This window comes from Eulemur rufifrons, chromosome 15 (genome assembly GCF_041146395.1).
Source record: "Eulemur rufifrons isolate Redbay chromosome 15, OSU_ERuf_1, whole genome shotgun sequence".
NCBI lineage: Eukaryota > Metazoa > Chordata > Mammalia > Primates > Lemuridae > Eulemur > Eulemur rufifrons.
Window position 1 is genome coordinate 91,493,900 of NC_090997.1, and position 24,027 is coordinate 91,517,926.

Here is a 24,027-nt window from a genome sequence, read left to right on the forward strand (position 1 = left end):
CTAAGGACTCCACCAAAAAACCCTAAAGACTCCACAAAAAAACTGTTAGAACTGTTAGATAAATAAATTCAGGAAAGTTACAGCATACAAAATCAACATACAAAAATTAGTAGAGTTTCTATACTAATAATAAACTATCTAAAAAAGAAATTAAGGAAATAATCCTATTTACAATAGCAATAAAAATAAAATAAAATACTGAGGTATAAACTTAGCCAAGGAGGTGAAAGATCTGTATACTGAAAACTACAAAACAGTGATGAAAGAAATTGAAGGAAATACAATAAATGAAAACATACTCTAATGTTCATCATTTGGAAGAAGTAATATTGTTAAAATGTCCATACTACCCAAAGCAATCTACAGATTCAATACAATCCCAATGTCAGTTCTCAAAGAATTAGAAAAAACAATCCTTAAGTTAGTATGCAACCACAAAAGACACCAAATTGCCAAAACCATCTTGAGTAAAAAGAACAAAGCTGGAGGCATCACACTCCCTGGTTTCAAAAATATAAAGCTATTATAATCAAGACAGTATGTTACTAAGCTAAAAACAGACACATTGACCAACAGAACAAGACAGAAAGCCCAGAAATAAATCCACACATTTATGGTGGGTTGAGTTTCAACAAAGCTGTCAAGAACACACAATAGGGAAAGAGCAGTCTTTTCAATAAATAGTGTTGGGAAAACAGTATATCCACATGCAGAACAATAAAATTGGACCCTTATCTCATACCATATACAAAACTCACCTAAAATAAACTAAAGACTTCAATATAAGACCAGAAGCTATAAAACTACTAGAAGAAAACACAGAGAAAAAGCTCCATGATACTTATTATCTTGGCAATGATTTTTGGCTATAACCCCAAAAGCAGAGGCAACAAAGCAAAAATAGACAAATGGGACTGCATCAACCTAAAAAGCTTTTGCACAGCAAAGGAAACAATTAACAAAGTGAAGAAACAACCCACAAAGAGGGAGAAGATATTTTCAAACTCTATGTCTGATAAGGGGTTAATATCAAAAATATCTAGGGAACTCAACTCAATAGCAAAAAAAAAAAACAAAAAAAAAAACATTAAAAGTGGACAAAGGACTTGAGCAGACATCTGTCAAAAGAAGATATACAAATATCCCAGCAGGTTCATGAAAAAAATGTTCAACATCACTAACCATTATGGAAATGAAAATTAAAACTATAATGAGACTTCACCTCACACCAGTTAGAATGGCTATTATGAAAAAGATAAAAAACAACATGTTGGTGAGAATGTGTTCACTGTTGGTGGGAATGTAAATTAGCACAGTCATTATGAAAAATGGAAAGGAGGTTCCTCAAAAAACTAAAAATAGAACTACTATATGATCCCACAATCCCAATTCTGGGTACACAGCCAAAGAAAATGAAAACAATACGCTAAAAAGAGATCTGCATCATATGTTCATTGCAGCACTATTCCCAATAGCCAAGATATGGAAAAATCCTAAGTGTCCATCAACACATGAATAGATAAAGAAAATGTGGTATATGAACACAATGAAATACTATTCAGCCATGAAAAATAAGGAAATCCTGTCATTTGCTAAAACATGGATAAGCCTGGAAGACATTATGCTACGTGAAATAAAGCAGGCACAGAAAGATAAATAACACATGATCTTATGTACATGTGGAATCTAAAAAATTCAAACTCATTGAAGTAGGAAAAGGTGGTTATCAGAAGCTTGGGGTTGGGGAGAGGCTTAGAGAGAGAATAGGGAGTTGGTTTTGAAAAGATGACAAAGTTGCAGTTAGTAAGAGCTATTGCACAACATGGTAACTACTGTCAATAATAGTGTATTGCAAATAGCTAAAAGTATAAATTTCAAAAGTCTCTCCACAAAAAATAAGTGAATGAAGTGACAGTTATGTTAATTAGTTTGATTTATTCATTCCACATTGTATACATATATGAAAATATCATATTTTACCCCATGTCTACAATTATGATTTTTCAATTAAAAATAATAGTCATAAAAATAACTACAAAGACAAATAAGTATCCCACTCAGCAATGATTAAAACAGGTATTAGATTTAGAGAAAATGAAGCTTTCTACAACAGATATGAAAATATTATTTGTTAAAGAGGCTAGAATTTAGAGGACTAGAAAAAAATATCAAATATTATAGGGTGATCATAGTCATGAATCAAACATCTGGCACGTGTGTGTGTGTGTGTGTGTGTGTGTGTCAAGGTAGAAAATTGATTATTCTTGATTATTGCTATTTTTATGGCAAATAATACATTAATACATTGGATAAATAAGCATTAGCCTCTCTGCACATCTGTATATGTAAATCTGTCTAGCCCTTTTAGTCAAAAATGAGCCACTCAGCCTAAGACAATTACTTGACAGAACTATGGCGGAATTACAAGTCAGTGTGCACATACCTTTGGCCTCATTAGTTTTCATTAATAATCAGACTTAAGGTCATTCACATACGCTTCAAATTCTATGAGAAAATCAACAAACGTCCTTGAGACAGTTGTTTAGCAGCCCAGTGTGATGCGTTATTCCTCTCAAAGGTGAGTTTGAGGTGTGCAGAAAAGGGGAACAGAGGAGTGATTAGCAAAGCTTAGCCTTGGATTCGCCCTTTGCCAAGCCTCCAGAGGGGATCTTTGAGGGAAAACTCCCAGAAGAGCCTTGATCAGTTCCAGCTAAGAATTTTAAGGAAAGACTTAATTAACACCTGCCAACCTATACAGAACAGAAAATATTACAAGGGAAAACATCCATGATTGGAGAAAGATGTGGATAAAATGGAGGTTTGTATCAAGCTCAGTTGAAGAAATGTAATAGGAAAAAACCTGCGGGAAAAGCAAACTTCAATAGTCTTTTTTTAAAGAGATTTACTAATAATTTAATATCTCATAGTTATAGACCGAATTGTGTTGCACCCCCTGCCCCAAATTCATATGTTGAAGCCCTAAGCCCCAATGTGATTGTATTTGGAGACAGGGCCTTTACAGAAGAAATTAAGGTTAATTGCGGTCATAAAGGTGGGGTTCTAATCACACTGGTGTCCCTATAAGAAGAGGAAGAAATACCAGAGATCTCGCTTTCTCTCTCCTCAAGCACACAGAGGAAAGGCCGTATGAGGACACAGGGAGAAGCTGACCCTCTGCAAGCCAGGAAGAGAGACCTCACCAGAAACCGACTCTGCCGGCCAGCGCCCTAATCTGGGACTTCCAGTCACCAGAACTGTGAGAAAATAAATTTCTGTTGTTTACGGCACTCAGTCTGTGCTATTTTGTTGTGGCAGCCCTAGCAGACTAACACAGTCATATATGCAAAATATTCCAGAGTTTAATCCAGTTAATAATCAAGTATTATTGAAAGCTGGTTATGTATCCAGTCCTGCACTAGACTGAGGTAACAAGGTTTAAAACACGTTTCCCACCATGAATGGACCTTTGTTGATTCACACAAAGCAATTAGTGAATGAAGCAAAACTAAATTATGAACATAATTCAAAAACTATGTGACAACTGAAACATGAACAGAATACCCAAGGATTGCAAACAGGCTTCATCTCAAATGCCATTTTCAACGTATGATGACTGGAACACTATGTCGAAATGTATTCTAAGGAGCAACTGGCTCACTGGGAAAGATAACTGTGATAGATTTGTTGCATCTACATGAATTTAGAAAACCAAAAATGGAGTATCTGGGAGAAGTCTGAATCAGAGTGAGCTAGACTTACTGAGAAAAGATTTCTAATAGAGGGGATGAGTGTTAAGCTGTGACTGACAACAGGGTATGCTTTACACATATGACAAACAGTACAACAGTGTATGATTCAAAGTAGGAAATGGATAAGAACAAGTCTGTTTATTTCAGTGGACAGAGTGACAACATAATGGCCCACGGGTGTTCACATTATTTACCAAATTCTAAAGCAAGCACTGTAAAACAAATGGCTTTCATGACTTGGAAAAGTAGAGAACAGAATTATACACATCTCTAACCATTATTTAAGAAAGCATATTTTTACATGCAAAAAAATTTACAGTAATTAGTGATTCATGATGATACACACACCTCAAAATGGAAAATATCTCAAAGATTGTAGAGTCTCCTGAAAAACATCTCAAATAATGGCATTATCGGGCGATTATGCTTCCATTTGAAATGAAACACAGTAACTAAACTCTCCTAAATGTATAATTGTTAGTGAAAATCTGAAACTTAGATTTTCTTACTAGGCTTGATCCAAAGCACCAAGACTGAATTATTAACTCATTCAATGTGATGATCATCTCAAGGGATACCAAAAGATTTGACCACCTAATTTGAAGTGATCAAATCTTTTGGTAGCTAGTTATGCCATGACTCAAGGGATTAATCAAAAAGCTCAATGTATTAAAATGTGCCATCTTTGCATAATTGGAAGTATTTGCTAGATTTGCATTTACTTTCTATGGCACATGCAGAGATGTTTATTCATGTGTTTAATAAATTTTGATTTAATTATTCTAATAACTTTTAATGCTCATTTTCCTACTGTCATCAAAACAATTTTTATAGCAGTGTCTAGACTTTTGTTGCTGTTGTTAAATTGTCAGTTCATTTTTTCTCTCCACAGCACTCCCAGAATTGGCTAGAAATTTCACTATTTCATTGCCTGAACGGAAAGCCAAGCCATACTGCAAAAATAGCTAAAGCCTCTATATTAGCATTCGTCTCACTATATAAGTAAATGTTTCTAACCAGCTTTCGTTACCTCATTTGCCATATCTTAAAGACCACAAAAAAGCTCTGATGTCACCTATTCTTGTGTACTTAAATACACAAATAATGCTGAGGCAGGAGATACACCTTCCCTAGGAACCATATCTCAAGAGTGTCCAATATTTAGATGCAGAGAACATAGAATAAGTACATTCATCCCAGGAACTCTTTAGAACATTGAGGATAATTTTACATTTAACTCCATCCTAACCCCGCTTGCCTGGCAAACATGTATTTTGGCAGTTTCACAGTAAGTAAATATTTTGGAATGAAATATCTCTTCAATTAAGATATTTTAGAATGTGGACTAAATAGTTTAATAAAACATTCCCTTGAGCTGATCTAGTTCTGCTGTGAAAACCATCTCTGATGGCTTAATGCTTTGGTTTCTTCCATGGAAAAAATATTTTATGACTGTTATGGGAATATAATTGACGTGACTATTATATAGCACTGCCCTTGTTACGGGGAAAAAACTAGAAGCGCACAGCTAATTGAAATAGAGGATAGAGTGGTCAAATATAATTTTTAAAGATGAAATTGTTTTTGAAGTTAAGAAACCAGGTTGTTTTAAATCATTTAATAAGACATGATAAACTGAAAATAAAAGAGGGCTTAATCCCGGCAATTAGTGAGATTATCTTAAAATTTGCCATGATCATAAACTGCACATACATAAGAAACAGCTTAAGAAAGATTTTGTTCCTCTCAGGACTACATAAGCTGACTAACAGTGACTTAAACAAACGCAGGACTCTGTCTCACATAACAAAAAGTGTAAAGCCAGGAAGCCCCGAACTAGACAACATCACACTCTTTCTAAATGTCCCCTTTGTCATCCTTCACATGCTGACTTTGTTGTCATGCTTGTCACCTTACATTGAGAGGGTGACCTCTAGGCATAATGTCTGAAGTCCTAGCCAGGAAGAAGGGTGAAGGGCCATGTCAGCTGAGCCTTTATCCCGTCTCATGAGAAAAGCAAAAGCTTTCCTAGGAACCTAACCTGCCCACATCTCATTGTCCAGAACTGGTGATATGGACACCCTTAGACAAATTGCTAGCCAAGGGGAAGAAGATTATCATAACTGGTTAGATCAATAATGACTTATTCCATCAGTGCCTAAACAAGTCAGGATTCCGTTAGCTGAGGAGAGTGAGGAGAAACAAACGCTAGGTCACTGATGGTGGGAAGTGATGGGTTGGAACACATCACCTTTCTCCAGAAAATAACTTTGGAGTATAAGCCATATTTCCTTAGGTATTATATCTCTACTTGATTTAATTCAAAAGTACCTGATGCATTAAATTTTTAATTGCACGTGATTTTTATTAAAATAAATTGGCAGTAAAAGTAAAAGCATTTTAAATGTACTTTCAAAACAAAAATTACAACACGACAAAAGAGAGCAAGAAAGAGATTACAGGCTATTTGTCTAGTTCTTGATTGTATTTGGCTTGTACAACCTCTTTGCTGTAATACAGAATCTCATCCTTTTATTCCTGGCCCTAACACCACCACCCCCAAATCCCACCTCTTCCAGTTTTCCAATCATCTCTGCCCCACCATCATCTCTTATTACCTTACCTTGCCACTAGCTAGCCCTGCGCTCACACAACACCCTCACTTCCCATTCATTCTTCAGTGCACTACAACATGCCATCTGCCCTCAATTTTCAATGGAAAACTTTCAATGAAGTCATCTCCTAACTGCGATATTATGTTTTTCATCTTTCTTTATCTGTCTGCAGCATTTAATGATAGTGACCACCCTCTGTCAAAACTCCCCTCTGTAGCTTCCATAATACTCTTCTACTAAACGGCAGTATATTACAGCAGTGAAGTCCATGGGCTCAAGATTCAGACTCAGACTCCACTCTGAGTTATGCTAGTAACTATTTGTAAACAGCAACAAGAGTAACAAGCAAATAGTTTAAGCAACCTGTGCCTCTGCACTATCTACCTCATGGGGCTTTTGTGAGGGAATTCAATTAGATAATGCATTAAAAGCATTTAACATAGGAACTGACACAGTTGGTGTTCAACAGTTCAATGACAACTCTTCCTTTACATCTCCTCCAATCCTTCTAGTCTCTGTAAAATGGTATGTTGACTTGCCAAACAGGTATACCACTAAAATGCACTCAAATAGTTTTAAAAACAGCCTTGTTCAGACCTATGTGTACCAAGTCAAGACCAAAATAACAGTAACTTCACATGGGCTTATCCCAAGACAAAACCACTGATTTTTCCAATAACTCACCTAATTTACAAATTCTAACCAATCCCTCCCCAGACCATGCTAACTTTAAACTAAAACTGAAACTAATAAAAACTACCAAATATCTTCTCTTTGAATTGTTTGTGAAGGAAAATTTCTTTTGTTCTCTATTTTTATAAAATGACATTAATGAAAATATAAGAGATGACTTTTATTAATTTCTTCCTTTTGGTTTATTCCTATCTTTGGGACATAATATTTTGAATACTACTTATCTCAAACAAAATACCAACAATCTCTCCCAATTCTCTCTTATCAGCAAATTTGATAAACATGCTTCCTAAGTCCCTGATACAAAAAGATTTAGCAGGGAAAAACCTAGAACAGAGTGCCTTGACATGCTATTTGCACACACCTCATGTTCTTACTGGTTTATTTAATCAGAGCACTGTAGGTTCAGTTGTTCAACTTGCAATGAATCTACCTAGATAATCTATTAGCCAACAAGTCTTGTTTTCTAATTTGTGCACAAAGAAATTGTGAGATTTTTCTAAAATCTTTTTGTGAAACTAAGATACACTGTTCCTCCATTTACCCCCTTGTACAAATGGAGATTGATATTTGATCAGGTAAAACTTCTAAAGCAATTTGTAAACCTACTTCAAAAATATATAATGATGGATGGTAAAATATCAGTGACTTTTTTTTTTAAACTATTAGGTGGTTCTTAAGTTTCTATGCAAATCAGTGAAAATTATGGATCATCTTCCTAAAAAATTATTTTAATTATTTTATTTTTTTTTATTTTTTATTTTTTTGAGACAGAGTCTCACTTTGTTGCCCAGGCTAGAGTGAGTGCCGTGGCGTCAGCCTAGCTCACAGCAACCTCAAACTCCTGGGCTCAAGTGATCCTCCTGCCTCAGCCTCCCGAGTAGCTGGGACTACAGGCATGCGCCACTATGCCCGGCTAATTTTTCTATATATATATTTTTAGTTGTCCATATAATTTTTTTCTATTTTTTTTAGTAGAGACAGGGTCTCGCTCTTGCTCAGGCTGGTCTCGAACTCCTGACCTTGAGCGATCCACCCACCTCGGCCTCCCAGAGTGCTAGGATTACAGGCGTGAGCCACCGCGCCCGGCCTATTTTAATTCTTATACACACAGTGCATACAGTTTATCATTATTCTATACATTAGAAGAGACGGAATGTGGTTCATACTTATGACCATAAGAGAAAGATACAAAATTTTCAGTTACATATCAATTCAACTTTAGACATTATTTAAAAAAATTTTTTTTCCTTTCTGAAAAAGCAAAGACTTATTTGGCACAAAACAATTAAAATTTTCTGTCAAATTTTAGCCATTTAAAAATAAATATTTCTTCTGTCTACATCAAGTTTTATAAACTACATAGTCTAATTTTTCAAAGCAGCTATGCTCTTTGAAAACAGTATAGAACGTATAGCACACAGTGATTACAGCAGTTTAGAAATTGTATTCATGGTCTCCTTACAAGTGAAAACTAGCAATCTATTATGCTGATAAATAATTCTGATTTTTTTCATGCTATAGGACAAGACTACTCTAATACACTCATGCCATTACTTACATTGAAACCTCAATATCAACAGAAGTCAGCAAAGAATTATCTATCAAGTTTTACAAATGTACTTTTCTGATTTAACTCATATCATGGCATTAATTCTCTAGGAAATTCTGACACAAAGTAAACTGATATGGAAGTGTGATAAAGTGTTTCTCAAACATGTCATAAACATCAGAGGATTTGGTATATGACGATCTTCTGATACACAGAATAACATAGGCATCACTGGTATTGTCAGTCAAACATGCCTACATGAGTCTATAAAAAAATTAATTGTTAAAGAATTCATAAAGAGTCAATGGCGAGATTTTTTTTTCTTTAGTAGAGACAGGGTCTCACTCTTGCTCAGACCGGTCTCAAACTCCTGACCTCAGGCAATCCTCCCACCTCAGAAAACTGATTATTCTTGATTATTCCTATTTTTATGGCAAATAGTACATTAATACATTGGATAAATAAGGAGTAGTCTCTCTGTACATCTGTATATGTAAATCTGTCTAGCCATTTTAGTCAAAAATGAGCCACTCAGCCTAAGAAAATTACGTGATAGAATTATGGTGGAATTACAAGTCAGTGGGCAAGATTTTTGTAGGTGATTTTAACTGATTTTAATTATCTGCATCGAAATAATCTGCTTACATCTGAGCAAAATTAAGCTATTTAATATTTCTTCCCAAATGAAGCAGAAGTGCTAAATAAACTGCTAAGTCTTAGGGAGACTCCCCTCAAACTTACTTCAGTAAATCTTTTTTAAATGAATGGGAATGGTTTTTCAGAATTATTTGAGAGGAAGGGAGTATATGGGATAAGAAAGGAGAAAGATAAATTTGGGAGAGAATGAGGTACTGATTTAAAATGGTGATTAAATTCTTTTCTATGAGATTATATACAAACTATAAAAATTAGAGTACAAGTAAAATACTGCCACCCAGTGGAATTAGAATATAAATAAAATCTTCAAATTTGAAAAGATTGTGAGAATTTCATATATCACTTTTCAATTAAAATAATAGAGTTTAATAATTTTTAAAGTACTTTAAAATGTATTAGTCCTCAGAAAACTCCACGGGACAGATAGCAGAAGTGTTACTACAACTTTTCCTGAGTCTGAGGTTCAAAATTACATGACCTGACAGAGTCCTGTGTTTAGTAGCTAAGCAAGGTCCACTGCTATTCACACAATGTAGCCCCTCCTAAAGGGCCTTCGACATCTCTACTCTTGTCCAAACACCGTATTTCATAGAGGATGAAACTGAGACTCAGAGATTATCAAGGCTTCTCAAACATGTCCGAGCGGTCTCAGAAACATAGCTTGAAGCAGTAACCTACCGGCACGAATATTCTTAAAAGACTTCTATTTTTCCTTTAAAATTCCTGTGAGATGTGTGTTCTATTCCATATGATATACATGTCTGTTTTAAGTTTAAAGTAATGCTTTATTTTCTCAAATGTCTTTGAGAAAAATTGATCTTTTAAGACAATACTGGATCTTTATCTTGTGTTACAAACTTCCTGGCACATGACCACATTGAAGAAGGAAAGACGGATAGTATGGGTATTCTAGTTTGAATCCCTAGATACTACATGGTTGAAGTTCATTCATCCATCAAGTATTTAATGAATACCTACTACATGCCAGGCATCATTTTAGGTCCTTGAACATACTATGATTACAAAAAAAAAAAAAATACCAGTGGTATAAAAGAGCAAAAGTTTACTTTTTGTCCATAGTAGAGTTGACTGCAGATTGGCTAAAAGCTCTTCTTCCCATTGCCCTCATCTTCAGCTGGGACCATCAGACACAGCAATCTCTATTCAGAACAGCAACAGCAATCTCTGAGAGGGATAAAAGAGAGAGGCAAAGCAACAGGAGGTGATGCCCAGCACTTCCTCTCACATTTTACTGGCCACAGGAGGTCACAAGACAAAGATACACTTCTTCAATGGAGCGAAGAACAATCTATCGCTGGGGAGAGGAAATGGATATTGGTAAACAGTAATAATCTGCCACACCACAACTTTTCCACCTTTCCATTGAGGAAAGGAGGTTTAGGGTAACATAGAGGAAAGAGATCGGATCCCTCAGTATCTGAGATGAGAATTCAAACAATTTTATGTAAATAGGAAAAGAAAGAGTTTGTCGTAGAAGGCCAGAGGACTTGGAATGTTTAGGCTTCAGACATGAGAGATGCAAAATGAGTATACATTAAACAAGTAGACAGAAAATGTATTTAGAATGTGAGTATGAATGCTAAATCCCAGTTCTGGACACAGTACTTTATTAGTACAAATCTACAGGAACTGCGTGTGTCCAGTGAAGGATACCATATCTTTTCAGAAGAAATATTGTAGGATTGCTTACTGTGCATATACACAAAACTATAGCCAGGTGGGTGGGGGTGTCAGAGCCTGAGATACACAAACTATACAACACAAATGTGTTGTATCAACACATTAGGGTTGCCTCGTTTATACACAAGCAAAAGTACACTTATATATTAATATATGACTAAAGTATGTGAGTTCCCTGGAAGACTGCATGTTGTTCCTTCCTTCCGCTAATGCTGGAAGGTTAAGCCTCAGAAGAGAAGCTCTAATGCAAGCCTTCATACTGAATCCAGTCAATACTCATGACCCAGGTAGCCACTGGGGAAAAAGAGAGCAAGTACACCTACTTTGCCACTAATAGTACATGGCAGACACCACATAGAGATTAAGATCCTCAGTGCTTGTCCTTAGTCTAAAGCAATGTGTAATGCATGTGTTAGTGTTGTATATTAATAAGAAGGTTTTATTTAAATAGATTCAATAGGTTTATATTATTTAATTACTTGTGTTTAAGAATTGTATAATAAATATAAATTATTTGAAGAGGCTACTTGCTATAGTTTAAATGTTTGTGTCCCTCCAAAATTCATGTTGAAACTTAATCCCCAATGCAATAGTATTAAGAGGTGGGGCCTTTTGGGAAGTAACAAAGTCATGAAGCCTCCACCCTCATGAATGGAAATAGTACCCTATAAAACAGCTTGAGTGAGTTTGTCCCTTTTCCCCTCCTGCCATGTAAGGACACAGCAAGAAGGCGTCATATTGGAAGCAGAAAGCAAGCCCTTACCAGAGGCTGATTCTGCTGGTACCTTGATCTTGGACTTCCCAGCCTCCTAAACTGTGAGAAATAAATTTCTATTATTTACAAATTACCCAATCTAATGTATTTTTGCTATAGCAGCACAGACTAAGACACTATCTCTAATTGTTTTTCATAATATTACACCAAAGCAAATGGAATAAATGTAGCATGGTTTATTGTAGAACTAAAACTGCCACCATTTTGACAGAAATCCAAGGAAAGAGGACAACACTAAGAAAGGGTTGCATGGACTTATTTTATTAAAAAAAATAGAAAATCATCAAAGAATTTTAATGGCACATGTGACATTATCCCATCTGTATTTTAGGAAGGTAATTCTGGTAGCAGTGCAGAGGCAGGACTGAATAGAGAAGGAAGACAAAGGAGTTGGATCATGTTGAAGGCCACTGAAATGATAATGAAACAATCCAGAGCAGAGGCAATAGGATGAAAATTTAAAACAACTGGGGGATTGAAATATTTCAACTGCAGAATCTCTAACAGCAGTCTTCCAAACCAGCTGGTTATCAAAAGTGCCTGTGGAAGTTATAAAATTCTTATTCCCTAGCCAATCCCAGAACTATTAAATCAAAATCTCTAAGGATGTGGCCTAGGAAATGCTTGTGATACCTCAGGGGCTTATGATGCAGGCAGCCCAGCCTAAGAAGTTCTTATGTTTCCCCGAGCTTGAGTGAAGGAGCTGCAGTGTCTTTAGATCAGGAACACAGAAAAAGAAGCTTCGCAAAGGTTGATAATGAATTGAGGTTTGGACATAATGAGTTTAAAGTACTTATGCGACATCTAGAATTAAAAGTCTAATAGACAATAGGACATATAGGTGTAGAGCCCAGAAGAGAGATTAGAGCTAGAGATACATCACCATAGGATCAGAGGAGATCCTCCAGGAAGAGAATTTAGCTTGAGATAAGAAGTGATCTGAGTAAAGAAGCTCAAAGAGCACTTACACTTAAGGACAGTGCACAGAAAAATTATAATAATAAAATTGGCAAAGGAAGGATAAATATATCTAACAGATAATTCCACTTAACCAGCACTAAACCATATTTCCTTGTTACAACAAAGTAAAGCACTATACAAAACTAAATCATGCATTTCAAAGTGAAAGTGTCAATGTCCAGCCCAAGTTAGGTGCATCAGCTGCCTACCCTGAGGTTTCCTATCGCCCATCCAACAAGTATCTGTAACAATGTCACCTGAGGTAGATTTGCAAAAACCATGGACTCTTGCAAGACAACAATTAAAAGGCAAATAATCCCATTTTTTAAAATGGGCAAAGGATTTGAATAAACTTTTCTCCAAAAAAGATATTCACACAAATGTGTATCTTCCATGTTGACCTACGATCAAGAAGCACATGAAAAAGTGCTCAGCATCACCAGTCATTAGGGAAACGCACGTCAAAACCACAGTGAGATACATTTCACATCCCCTAGAATGGGTAAAATAAAAAATAGACACAATAAAAAGTGTTGACAAGAATGTGGAGAAATTGAAACTCATACGCTGCTGGCAAGAATGGAAAATGGTGCAGTCACTTTGGAAAAGTTTGGCAGTTCTTCAAAAAGTTAAATATAGAATTACCATATGACTCAGCCATTCCACTTCTGGGTATGTATATACTCAAATAAAGTAAAAACATATGTCCACAGAAAAATTTGTACACAAATATTCACAGCACCATCATTTTGAGAGTGAAAACAACTCATATGTCCATCAACTAATGAATGACTCAACAAAATGTGGTACACTCATACAACAGAATATTACTCAGCAATAAAAGTGAATGAAATTACTGAGATATGCTACAACATGTATAAACCCTTAAAACTTTGCAATTAGTGGAAGAAGCCAGTTATAATGGACCACATGGTGTTTGATTCCATTTGTACAAAATAACCAGAATAGGCAAATCCACAGAGACAGAATTTACATTGGTGTTTGTCAGAGGGTGGGGAAGGGAGGAATAGGGGCTGACTGGTAATGAGCGCAGGGTTTCTTTTAAAAGTGGCAAAAATGTTGTGGAATCCATGTTGATTGTTACGAAACTTTATGAATATACAGTTGTCCTTGTTATCCATGGGGGATTGGTCTTAGGACCCCCTGCAGATACCTAAATCTGCAGATGTTCAAGTCCCAGTTATAAAGTGGTATAATATTAGCTTATAGCCTGCACACATCCTCCCATGCCCCGCAAGTCCTCACTTAAGATCATTCATAAGTTCTTGAAAACTGTGACCTTAAGTGAAATGACATATAACAAAACAAATTTTACCATAGGCTGAGTGATATAAACAAGAGTGAAGTTCCTGCAGCATGGGTCACAAAAACATGGCCAAACTTCTAGATAAAGACCAAAACTCTTGCAATATTAAACACTGAAGTAAATGTGAGCTATACCTACATTTAAGAAAGATTAATAAAAGCAAGTAAGATAATTATTTACCCAATTTCTGGTGAATCAGCGAGTGAGGGCAGTCATCCTAGTGGTGGGTTAGATTAAGGAACAAATGTTTGCAAAGCAAAAACTATAAGGACACCTCCTCCCATCACCCTGCTCCAAACACAGCAGCTGCCTGAGCTCTTTTGGACCACATTGCTTACTGTCGTGCGTTTGGACGATTATCATAGACTTTAGCAATTTTTATTTTACAATCACGTGCACTCATTCATTCATTTTCCAACCCTCTCATTCCAGTTCTGGTGGCAGGTGGCTGGAGCCCACAGGGCAGCTCACGGCGCCAGGTGGGCACCAGCCCTGGCCAGGATACACTCACACTCACTCACTCACACTGGGACTATGGAGACGCGTCGATGAACCTTATGGCCACAGGTGGGAGGACACCTGAGTATCCGGAGAAAACCCACGCAGACACGGCGAGAACTGCAGACTCCACACAGGCAGGGATCTTAGCCTGATCGATTCTTTTTTTTTCCTCACCAACGTTATGAGGAAACAATGTTGAAGGAAAGACATTATTCGAGGATCTGCTGTACTTTAAATCATCTCTAGGTTACTTATAATACCTAATATTACAATATATTACAATGCCTACACATCACTTTATTCAAGTGGAATCAATGTAGCACTCTACAGGCAGCAAATTGAAGTTTTGCTATTAGAACTTACTAGATTTTTTTTTTCTGAGTATTTTCAATCTGAGATTGGTTGAATCCATGGATGTCAAACCCACAGATATGGAAGGCCAGCTGTACTAAAAACCACTGAACTGTAAACTTTAAAAGGATGAATTTTATGGTATGTGAATTATGTCTCAATAAAACTGTTATTTTAAAAACTGGATTCTCAGGATCCACCCACGAAGCTTCTGTAGGTCTGTGATTGGCCCAAGAATCTGTCCATTTAAAAAGCTCCCCAGGTGATCCGAATGCACAGCCAGGTTGAGGAATCACTGGTGTGCCTAGAAAATTCACTAGAAAGGTATTCAATGTTTGACAATCACGTGTCAGTATTTGTTCCTTAATTTTCACAAGTGTACGATACTAATATAAAATGTTAACAATAGAGGAAATGGGGTGAGGAGTGTATGGGAACTCTCTGTACTATCTTTGCAACTTTTCTGTAAATCTAAAACTCTTCTGAATAAACAGTTTATTTTTAACAATACATATATATGATCCAACATATGTTAAAAAATCCACAAATAAAGTTCAGCTATATTGCCAAAAAAAGGCATGAAAAGAAGCAAAATATTATCAATATGTGTTCGAAACCATGCTCAAATATGATAGATACAAGGTAACTAGAAGACAAGGACTCTACCTATCTATTCTATATGGTCAAGAATTTACAGAAAGACATAAACTAAATAAGAACAAAAGGAAAAGATGCCAAAGAGCACTGAATGAAACTTGTAGAGATGAAAATATAGTACCTGAAAAGAAAATTTCACTGGATGGCTGGGCACGGTCGCTCATGCCTGTAATCCTAGCACTCTGGGAGGCCGAGGAGGGAGGATCGCTAGAGGTCAGGAGTTCAAGACCAGCCTGAGCAAGAGCGAGACCCCGTCTCTACTAAAAAATAGAAAGAAATTATCTGGACGATTAAAAATATATAGAAAAAAATCAGCTGGGCATGGTGGCACATGCCTGTAGTCCCAGCGACTCCGGAGGCTGAGGCAGAAGGATTGCTTAAGCCCAGGAGTTTGAGGTGGCTGTGAGCTATCCTGATGCCATGACACTCTAGCCAGGGCAAAAGAGCGAGACTTTGTCTCAAAAAAAAAAAAAGAAAAAAGAAAATTTCACTGGATGGAATTAACAGCATACTATACCCTACAGAAAGCCTCACTCTTCTTATTTGTATAACATAGAAATGAGTATCTGCAGTGTTGTGAGGACAAAGGGTAACTTAGCTGAAAGGACTGAAGAAGTAATTAGTACATTATAGACACGATAAAACCCTCATCTCTTTCTGCTCTGTGCTTTAAGTCATTCAACTAATATTTATTGAGCAGCTACCATGCCTCAACTATGATTGTAAGATATGAAACAAAATACCCATAGTCCCTATGCTTATAGAACTCAAAGTCTGGTGGGAAGACATAAGTCAAACAAAATAAATAAAGTGCATGGTATCTTTTGTTTTTAAATGTAGCAAACATTGTTAATTGCCTTCCTAAAATCCATTCTTCTCATTCTTCTTGGTAACCAGAACCCTATTTTTTTTCAAGGCAGCAATGTGCTGGATCATTCACTTTTGCAGTAGAGGTAGTCAAGCACAAAAGTCCTGGCCAATTGTAAACATAAAAAGTGGGGATAAAGGGGTACTCCAGAAAAGTATTTGCTTTCTACACAAAAGGGGATACCTATGGCTGATACCTCCACCCCTCCCTCTCCTCCCTTATTCCACTGAATGCAGATGTGATAACTAGAGCTGCAGCAGCCATCTTGTTGCCTTGAGGAAAAAGCCAACAGAAGGCAGTGTGACACTACACCTGACATCCAATATTTTTTCTCTGTGACTTTAAGTATGTAAGCCTGAGCTCCTAGTGGGAAAGTCTAGCTTGGCAGAGTCAACTGGCTTGAGAAAATGAAGCCAAGATCTAAAAAAAGCAAATCTGAGGGAAAGAGAGAGAGCGCTAGAAAGCATGTAAGGAGAAAGAGGCTGTACTCCATGGTTCTTTCGGTTTGGCTACATGAATGAATTTTTTTTTCTTTTTTTAGGCTGGTTCACATTCAGTTTCTATTACCTGCAACTAAAGAATGCAAGCCAATATAACTGTGATTTTGAACTGCAATAAGAGGTACAAGGAAAAGGAATAGGTGCTATGAGAAAGAATAAGAAGGTAGTTAGGAAAGACTTGTACAAAACAACATGAAAGAGGAAACTTAACAACTAAACACATTCCAGCCTGAAGAAAAGTTGAAAGAAAGGTTTCCCACCTTCCTCCTTCCACCCTATCCCACCACCAACCTACAACAAGTGTGCTCAAAACACAGGAGGGAAAGGTTTTCCTGCAGAGTCCTAGTGAGGGTGTGGGGATTTGAGATTGGGTAGAGCAGATTCTGAGATGTCTATGGACCCACCCAATAGACCTGCAGGCAAAAGAAAAAGGCAACTCCATTCAAGAATAAAATATGCTAAAACATCCCACCTTATAGTAAAGTTCTTTTTACTTCGGTAATGGTAAAGATCTTGAGCTCCCCAGCCACACACCTTGAGGAAGGAAACTTCCTCCTCCACAAAATCTTTCAAAGTATACAGTATACCAAGAGTGTCCTCCCATTTAAAGGAGATTTTGGATAAACATAAACAACTTTAACAGGAAACCAGCACAGCTGCCTTGATCAACATATCCTTTTTTCATAAAAATGAATGGCATTTAAGGATTACCAGATATTAGAGAGAAACCAACATCATGAAAAAGCAATTGACTGCAGGGGGAAAAAAAAAGTTAATGTAAAACAAGAACAACTTTTAACCAATTCTATTTAATGTCCTCAGAAAAGTTTGGGTATAAATATATCCATAAATAAAAAACAAGCAGCTCTGGAAAAAAATAGAAGTCAGAGAATAACAGAATAATCTGGGAGATTAAAAATATGAATTTCAAAAGTGAAAAATTCAGTGTAAGGACCAAATAATTTTATTAAAATAATTTTATTAAAAACCAAATAGCAATCTGGGAAACACAGGCAGGGAAATCTATTCTAACACAAAAGACAAAAAAATATGAGAGAAAAGTTAAGAGATGCTCAATACATAATCAGAAGGTAAACTCTATGGCTAACAGACATTTTAAAGGAAAAAACAGACAAAATATAGAGGAAGAAATACTCAAAGAGATAATAGAAAATTTCTCTGAGTTGAAGGAAACAATCCCTGGAATTAAAAGAGACAACCAAGTACCAAGTGATACAAACAAGAAAGACTCAGATGCATCCTGATAAAACAATATAAAGAAAAGTTTAAAAGCTTCAAATGGGGAAGAAAAACAGATTGCCTACAAAGAAATGAGCTTAGTTTGACATTAGAAGTATCATCCACAATGGGTGCTAGAATGTACTGAGGCTAAGCCCTCAAAGGGAAAATTAACACCAGAATATTCTACCAAATGATCAATCAAGTGTGAGGACAAAATAAAGACATTTCTGGAATTTAAGGACCCAGATATTTTATCTCCCATATCCTATTTCTTAAAAATTATTTGAGAATACAATCCAACAAAATGATGAATGTATTCAAGAGAGAGGAAGATGGAGAATTCAAAACAGTTCAACTAACATAGGAGTCCATTTTTTTTTAAATCTCAGGTTTTTAGCTGTGCTCAGAAAGCTATATATTAATGTAAATTAGAACAGGAATCCTAACTCTTTAAGGGAAAAAAAAATGTTTTCAAGAAATAAGCAATTTATAAGTGAAACAAGCCAAGCACAGAAAGTCAACTATCACATTCTAACACATAAGTGGGTGCTAAAAAATGTGTACATGTGGACGTAGAGAGTGGAAGGATAGACAAGGGAGACTCAGAAGGGTGAGAGGTGCTGGGGGTGGATGATGAGGAACCAGTTCATGGGTATAAGCTACCTTATTCAGGTGATGGGTACCCAAATAGCCTGAACTTGACTGCAATACAATCTATGTATGTAACAAAATTAAACATGTACTCCGTAAATTTTTATAAATAAAAAAAGAAGCAATTTGCTCATTTGCATTCATCAAATAGTGCAATTAAGCTAGGAAATTTTGAGAATGAGTGCAGTTCTTGGGTTAAAAGAAATTAACAACAAATTTTAAAATAAGTTGTAGAACAATACAGTCCAAATATGAAGTAAAATAAACTCTAGTGTCATTTTAAGTACAATTTGAGCATGATTTATAGTGAAGAAAAGAAAATTTTTTCTTCCAGAGGTATGGTTTTCATGTCACAAAATTTTATTTTCTTTTTTTATGAGTCTAATTGCACTACTTGGTTTCCTAATAATAGTAAAAATAACTACCTATTATTGACACTTAACGTATGTCCTCTTTTAAATTCTTCATATATATCCTATTCTAATGAAGGAAGTTCATTTATTAGGCAGTTTAATCCTTTCCATGACAGCACTGTGAGGTTAAGTGACTTTCCCTAGGTCCCACACTGATTGGTGAACCCAGGCAATCTGGCTCCAAAAAAACTAGCTCTTAAACACGTGACTACATGGCCTCTTATAATGCTTTTTGTTAACTGACAATTCTTAGAATCAATCTGTTAACCTAAAACAAGACAGCAAACTAACAATTAGGAAACCTAATAATGTAAAAGTAATAATGAACCACAGTCAGGAGAGGGAAGGGAATGTGTAAGGTATTGCCTAATTTTAATAAAAATGTTATATATAATTTATATAACTATTAGAAAAAATAAAAACAAAAGTTAAAGATGATAAATTAAGAAATAGCAACATAAGCAAATTATTCAGAGGTTTGGGAGGAATAAGAAAAGCTAAAAATAAAGAGGGAGTGGGGAAAAGACTTCTGTTTTGCACCATTTACATTTTTATTAAAATTATCAGATATTATTTTATCATGAAAAATAATTCTAGAATACTACTCTTAGTAATAATAGTACCACCCTGTAAAGAAAGGATAAACTGAAGAGGGTACCTTTCAATTCTGGCATGGTAAAAGAAAAAAACAATAAATGCTACCAGACAGTAAAAAAGAGGAACAAGGATAATATATAAACATATTCCAGCACACTCATCTTCTTTGCTGATTCTTTGTTTCCACATCATTATGGGCTAAAGGAACCATTTTTTCATATGAACACCTAAAGAGACATTCATTTCATTGGCTTTAGACAGCTATTCATCCACTCCAATCTTCCACCTTGCACATTTCATTTAAAGAAAGGGCTGTCTCAATTCATACATTATTGGCAGAAGTTGACATTGGTATCACCTGTTTAGGGTCTAATTGGGAAGTTCTTATTAAAATGTAAAATATGGTTAGGTTACATTTTGACCTAATCATTTTGCTTCTCTGAATCCACCCTGCAGAAACACTCCCAAATGCTCAAAGATAACTGCATGTGGACTTCCAATTTGACAGAGGAAAACTGATAACTAAAAACAACCTAAATGCTCACTGGCAGATGATAGAATATTTTGTTGTCATTTTAAAAATAAAATACATCTTTTATGTAGTGACACTGAAAGCTACCCACAACGTATTGCTAAGTGAGAAAAAGCAAGGTTCAGAATTATATTATACAATTTTTGTAAAAATTATACATACACATACACATCACATATATAACGTGGGCGGGCAGCATGCTTAAGGTGTTGTGTGGAGGAGACGCTGTAAGTTTTTTTTTTTTTTACTTTGCATATTTATTACTTTTTTTTTTTTTTTACAACCAGCGTGTATTGTTTTCATATTTTAAGAAATTAGGTCATGACTCAATTGTCATATATCTGGGATGCAAAAAAATCCCAAAAGGGAAACACTCTTAAAGTCTTTCAAAAATTCATTCTCAAAATCAAGAAAAAGAATTCTATCCAATAAGTAGCACGTTGCAGTCTAGAATTAGGGAAAAGGCTAACTTCACTGGTTGGATCATTGCTTAGTGAACTAGGGCAAGAAAACGAGGGCAGAAAAAGCAATTAAGGCAGGGTTGAGCAGCGAAGCCGTCAGCTGCGCGGCGCAGGCAGCCGAGGGAGCCGCAGGGAGGACGCGGAGGGTGAAGGGGGCCCCGGGCGTGGGAGACGAAGAAAGCTGGCCCGTGACGCTGGCATGGTAGGAAAAAACTGGGACTGGCTGTGTGGGAACGCGGTCGGAGGGTCAAACGACGGAAGGGGTGGGAAGGCGCTCCCAGGGCACTGCTCAAATCCAGGGAACCAGTAGGGAGCAGGAGGCGCGGCTGGCAGCGACAGCTTGGCCGGCAGAGAGGGTCAGCCCAGGGCGCGCGGGGGGAGTGGGCAGAGCGCCCGGGAACCGCGCCGCGGGGCTGTGGGGCCCGGCCGAGGCCGAGGTGGAGGCCCAGGCCGGGGGTGCGGGCCGGAACCCCCGCTCCGCGCCCGGGGCAGGCGCCAGCCGCCAGTACCTTCCCAGGAGAGCTCTCCTCCCGGCTCCCGCTTCAGGAACTTGTACCAGAACGTGTCCACGCGGCCCGGCTCCGCCCCGTCCTGCGCCGCCTCCTCGGGCGCCAGCTCCACCTCCCCGAGCCACAGGCCCGGCTCCTGCAGCGCCAGCGCCCCCGCGCCCGCCGCGGTGCCCGCCGGCCTCAGGCGCACCGCCCCGCGCGGCTCCCAGCGCCCCAGCTCGGGCCGCGACCCCACGACCAGCAGCTCCGGCCCGGCGCCGGCCACGGCGGGCGGCACCACCACCCCAAACCGGAACCGCATGGCGGCGGGCGGCGGCGGCGCGTCTCCCGGGCCCCGTCTTCTGGTGGCCCGAGCGCAAGGCGGCCGCGGCGATTGGGCGGCGGCGGGGGAGGCCCCAGGTGCCCGCGGGGACACGTGCGGTTCTGCGCCTTTTTTAGGCTGCATCACGCGGCCGGGGAGCCCGGGCCTCGTCCAGGCCGGGGCTTGTGGCCGGGGCAAGTGGGCAGCGGAGCCACCGGCAGCCTCTTTCCGCACCGCAGCCCTGCGGGCGGCTGATGTCCACTCGGGGCACTGGGGATGCAAAGGACGAGAAGACGGATTAGGAGAGGGAGGAAATCTTCTCACAAGCCCCTCGATTGTCCAGTCATCTTTCCAAGAGTCTCGAAATTATCTTTATTAGGTCTTAAAGAAAGGAATGGCCTCTAGACAGCGGCCTCCTACTAGTGAAGTGGGGAGAAGATCCTGGGCCCGTTCTCTGGAGCGCTGCAGGTCCTAACCAAGTCGCTTACTCGCTCTGGTCTTGAGTTCTTTCTGTAAAATGAGGATATGAAATAATGATCTTTCGAGCTCTAAAGGTTCTCTGACTGGTGAGAGAGGCATCGCTAAGGACCAGGAGCTAATGCGGAAGCATTTTATACCTTTCCCTTGCCTACTCCAGTGTGAAGCCTGAAAAGACACAGGATCACTTACTTTTTTCGAAAATTACTATATTGTATGTGTAAAATGAGTTTGGAATAAATACTTTCAAGTGCTTTTCAAGGTCAAAACAAAAACTGTAATTCTGTGATTATAAGTGTATGACTTATAATATTTTAAGTGGCATAAAAATAAAAACGCTGTTTAAAATTGGCTTTCAGTAAAAGTCAGCACTATTTTTTCAACTTAAAACATTTCTGGGTTAAGAGACAGAGGGTTGTAGCTATCTGGCCAAAAGAAAAATACTTCATCTTGGGGTGAAGGGGACTTCAGTTTTTCACTGCCACAAGATAAAGGAATGTACTGTGTACATATCTGTTAATTTTTTGTTCATTAACAGAATTATTCTCATGTTCTTACTTTTGTATATTCACTACCATTTAAGATAACACAAATCTCTCATGTGAATTAAAGACACAAAGGCATGTTTTCCAGTATTTGGAAGTTGATGAAAAGCAAGGGGAAAAAAGCCAAACTGTCATGCATTCAGAATATCAGAAGTAAAGCAGAAAGAACAAAAATGTAAACTACGCAAACTCAGTCTCTCTGTGGAACAATCAGTAAACTAACAATACATTTCACTCTTAAATATTGATATTCCACTCAAAGTTTGGTTGGTTGCTAAGGTTAGGGATAAACATCCAGAAAAAGGGAGGATAGACTGGCCCAACACAGCTGAGTAGCAAATCAGACATTAAATCACAGTAGCCCGTGAGTCAGTTTATTCAAATTTATGTTACAAGATATTCTTAGGGTAATTTTAGGTAAATAAGAGTCACTTGGGCATGCAAAGAGGACTGTTTGTCTACAGTGAAATTCAGATTCCAGTGAACCCTCTCATTTTTTCAGGACCTGAGAACTAACAGTTCAGGACTTTATTGTGCTCTGCAGAGTGGCCTGTGTTGTGCACTTTCCAAATGGCATTATCCCCACCAGCTCTTCCAAAATGAGTTCTGCCCATTCTGTAGATGAAACAATAGCAGAAAAAGAAAACAATGTTTGTTCAACAAATGTTATTTCCTTTCCTCTGTCATCACGAAAAGGTTGAATAATTTTAACACTTGGAAGAAATAACTCCTTAAGCCCCTAAACAAAGTATGTAACAGCTTATTTCATGGCATGAATTTAAATATGGTACAAATTTGATATCTACACTCTGCACCAAATAAAATGCAACTGGAAAGAACACTACCGAAATACGGATTAAAGGACATGTTTCAAGCCCTTGATCATACTTTGAGTGTCAATCATTTGGATATACTAACCATGATAATAGTCATTGAGCCCTTATTATATGCACATGGTTTTCATAGCCCTATTATCTATTTAATTCTCTCACCAGTCCTATGAGGTAACTACAATTGTTATCACCATTTTTAGATGTGAGGGAATTGAGGCACAAAAGGGTCCAGTGAACAGCCTACAGCAATGGGCAGAGCCAGGTGCTAACAGGCATCCATTCAGCTTGTAGTTAAAGGTATACAGATGTACAATAAGGGAAATTAGAAATATTTTTACCCCCAAATAATGGCATTTTGACATGCTGGATTTTCTGAAGAAGCCTCAAGTTCTCTGACTCCCACCACCACTACCACCACCACCACTCTCTCTGCCAAAATCTTTGAAGTTTCTCTATCTGCCTGAGATCCAGACTCACCTAGGAAAACAATTGTTCTTTTCTTTCCCTCCCTATAAGACCAGGAATGTGACCACATCTGCAGAGAACTCTTTAAGAAGATA

The 24,027-nt window shown here is 37.7% G+C and overlaps 1 protein-coding gene across 2 annotated transcripts in view; it reads right to left on the bottom strand.

Moving 5' to 3' along the window:
- Nucleotides 1-21,612, bottom strand: part of EPM2A (EPM2A glucan phosphatase, laforin) — a 64,728-nt gene extending 43,116 nt beyond the window's left edge. For both annotated transcript variants that reach the window (XM_069489218.1, XM_069489219.1), the window contains exon 1: nt 21,312-21,612. In XM_069489218.1, the coding sequence (XP_069345319.1) occupies nt 21,312-21,612 (301 nt within the window). The remainder of the gene's footprint in view (nt 1-21,311) is intronic.
- Between the last annotated feature and the right edge of the window lie 2,415 nt (nt 21,613-24,027).